Below are 1,103 nucleotides of genomic sequence, written 5' to 3'. Positions count from 1 at the left end.
GCGCGGGACTTCTCTGCCGAGATTTTGAGGCCCAGCTCCTCGCATTTCCCGCTGATAATGTCGAGCACCTGCTGCGCCTTCCTGAGCTTGTTGCCTCTCCAGGTGACCACAAGGGCTAGGTCATCGGCGTAACTGAGGAGGATGGTGCCATTGTGGAAAGGCAGGGCCACCAGCTGCTCCATCAGCAGGTTGAAGAGGAGGGGGCTGAGGATACCCCCTGGGGCGTCCCGTTCTCCAACCTCTGGAAGTTGGACTTCAGGCCCTGGAATTTTACCCTGGCGCGGCGATGCTGCAGATAGGCGCGGAGCCAGGCTAGCATCCTTCCCATCACGCCCTTACTTACGAGGGCGGCGAGGATGGCGCGAGGGCTGGCCAGCTCGAATGCCTTCTCCAAGTCGAGGAAAACAATGATGTCGAGGCGGTGGTTAACTTGGTTCAGTAGCGTCAGGATGCTGTCCGCCGTGCTCCTGCCGCGTGTGTTGCCGTAAACGTGGGGGTGCAGTGGCCCCACACGCCACTGAAGGCAAGCAAGCACCATCCTCTTAGCCGTTTTGGCTGTGCAGCTGAGGAGGGAGATAGGCCTCAGCTTAGTGGGCTCCCTCGGCTTGGGGATTGGTTGGATGTCAGCCTCCTTCCACTAAGGAGTCAGGCATCCCGCTATCCACGACTCGTTGACTGTGGCCAGCAGGGTGGCGTCCCCGGCTGGCCCGGTGTGAGCGATCATGGAGTACGTTACGCCGTCGGCCCCTGCTGCTGTGTCACGGCCCCGTCTCTTGACCCACTCCAGCTCCTGAGGAGTGAAGGGACGATGTGTTACTTCAGCCTCTTTAGTCGCCTCCTCGATGGCCGTGTCTAGGCGCGGCCGAAGCTGCTGCTGGAGACGGCGCGTGCTACCCGGAAGCTGGTCACTGGAGCCGCGGGCGGTGAATTTGGATACGAGCCTCTCGGCCTCCTGGTGTGGGTGCGGGTGGGTAGCGAGGCGAGGCGTGGCGGCACCGGAGGTGGTCTTTACGCTTTCCCACAGCTGGCTTAGAGACGTGTGGTGGCTGAAGGAGGCGCACCACTCCAAACACTTGGCCTCCCTGGCCTTCAGGGACATCTCC

At 61.9% G+C, this 1,103-nt stretch overlaps 1 protein-coding gene across 1 annotated transcript; it reads right to left on the bottom strand.

The window, feature by feature from the left end:
- Nucleotides 1-181: 181 nt before the first annotated feature.
- Nucleotides 182-538, bottom strand: LOC143041629 (uncharacterized). The gene has a single exon (XM_076213638.1). It carries the CDS (start codon nt 536-538, stop codon nt 182-184), a length of 357 nt encoding a protein of 118 aa, XP_076069753.1.
- Between the last annotated feature and the right edge of the window lie 565 nt (nt 539-1,103).

The sequence above is a fragment of the Oratosquilla oratoria genome, chromosome 31 (assembly GCF_046742065.1).
Source record: "Oratosquilla oratoria isolate Oo_2021 chromosome 31, ASM4674206v1, whole genome shotgun sequence".
Lineage (NCBI taxonomy): Eukaryota > Metazoa > Arthropoda > Malacostraca > Stomatopoda > Squillidae > Oratosquilla > Oratosquilla oratoria.
The sequence above is the reverse complement of the archived record's forward strand: the minus strand, read 5'-3'. Positions and strand labels throughout refer to the sequence as shown.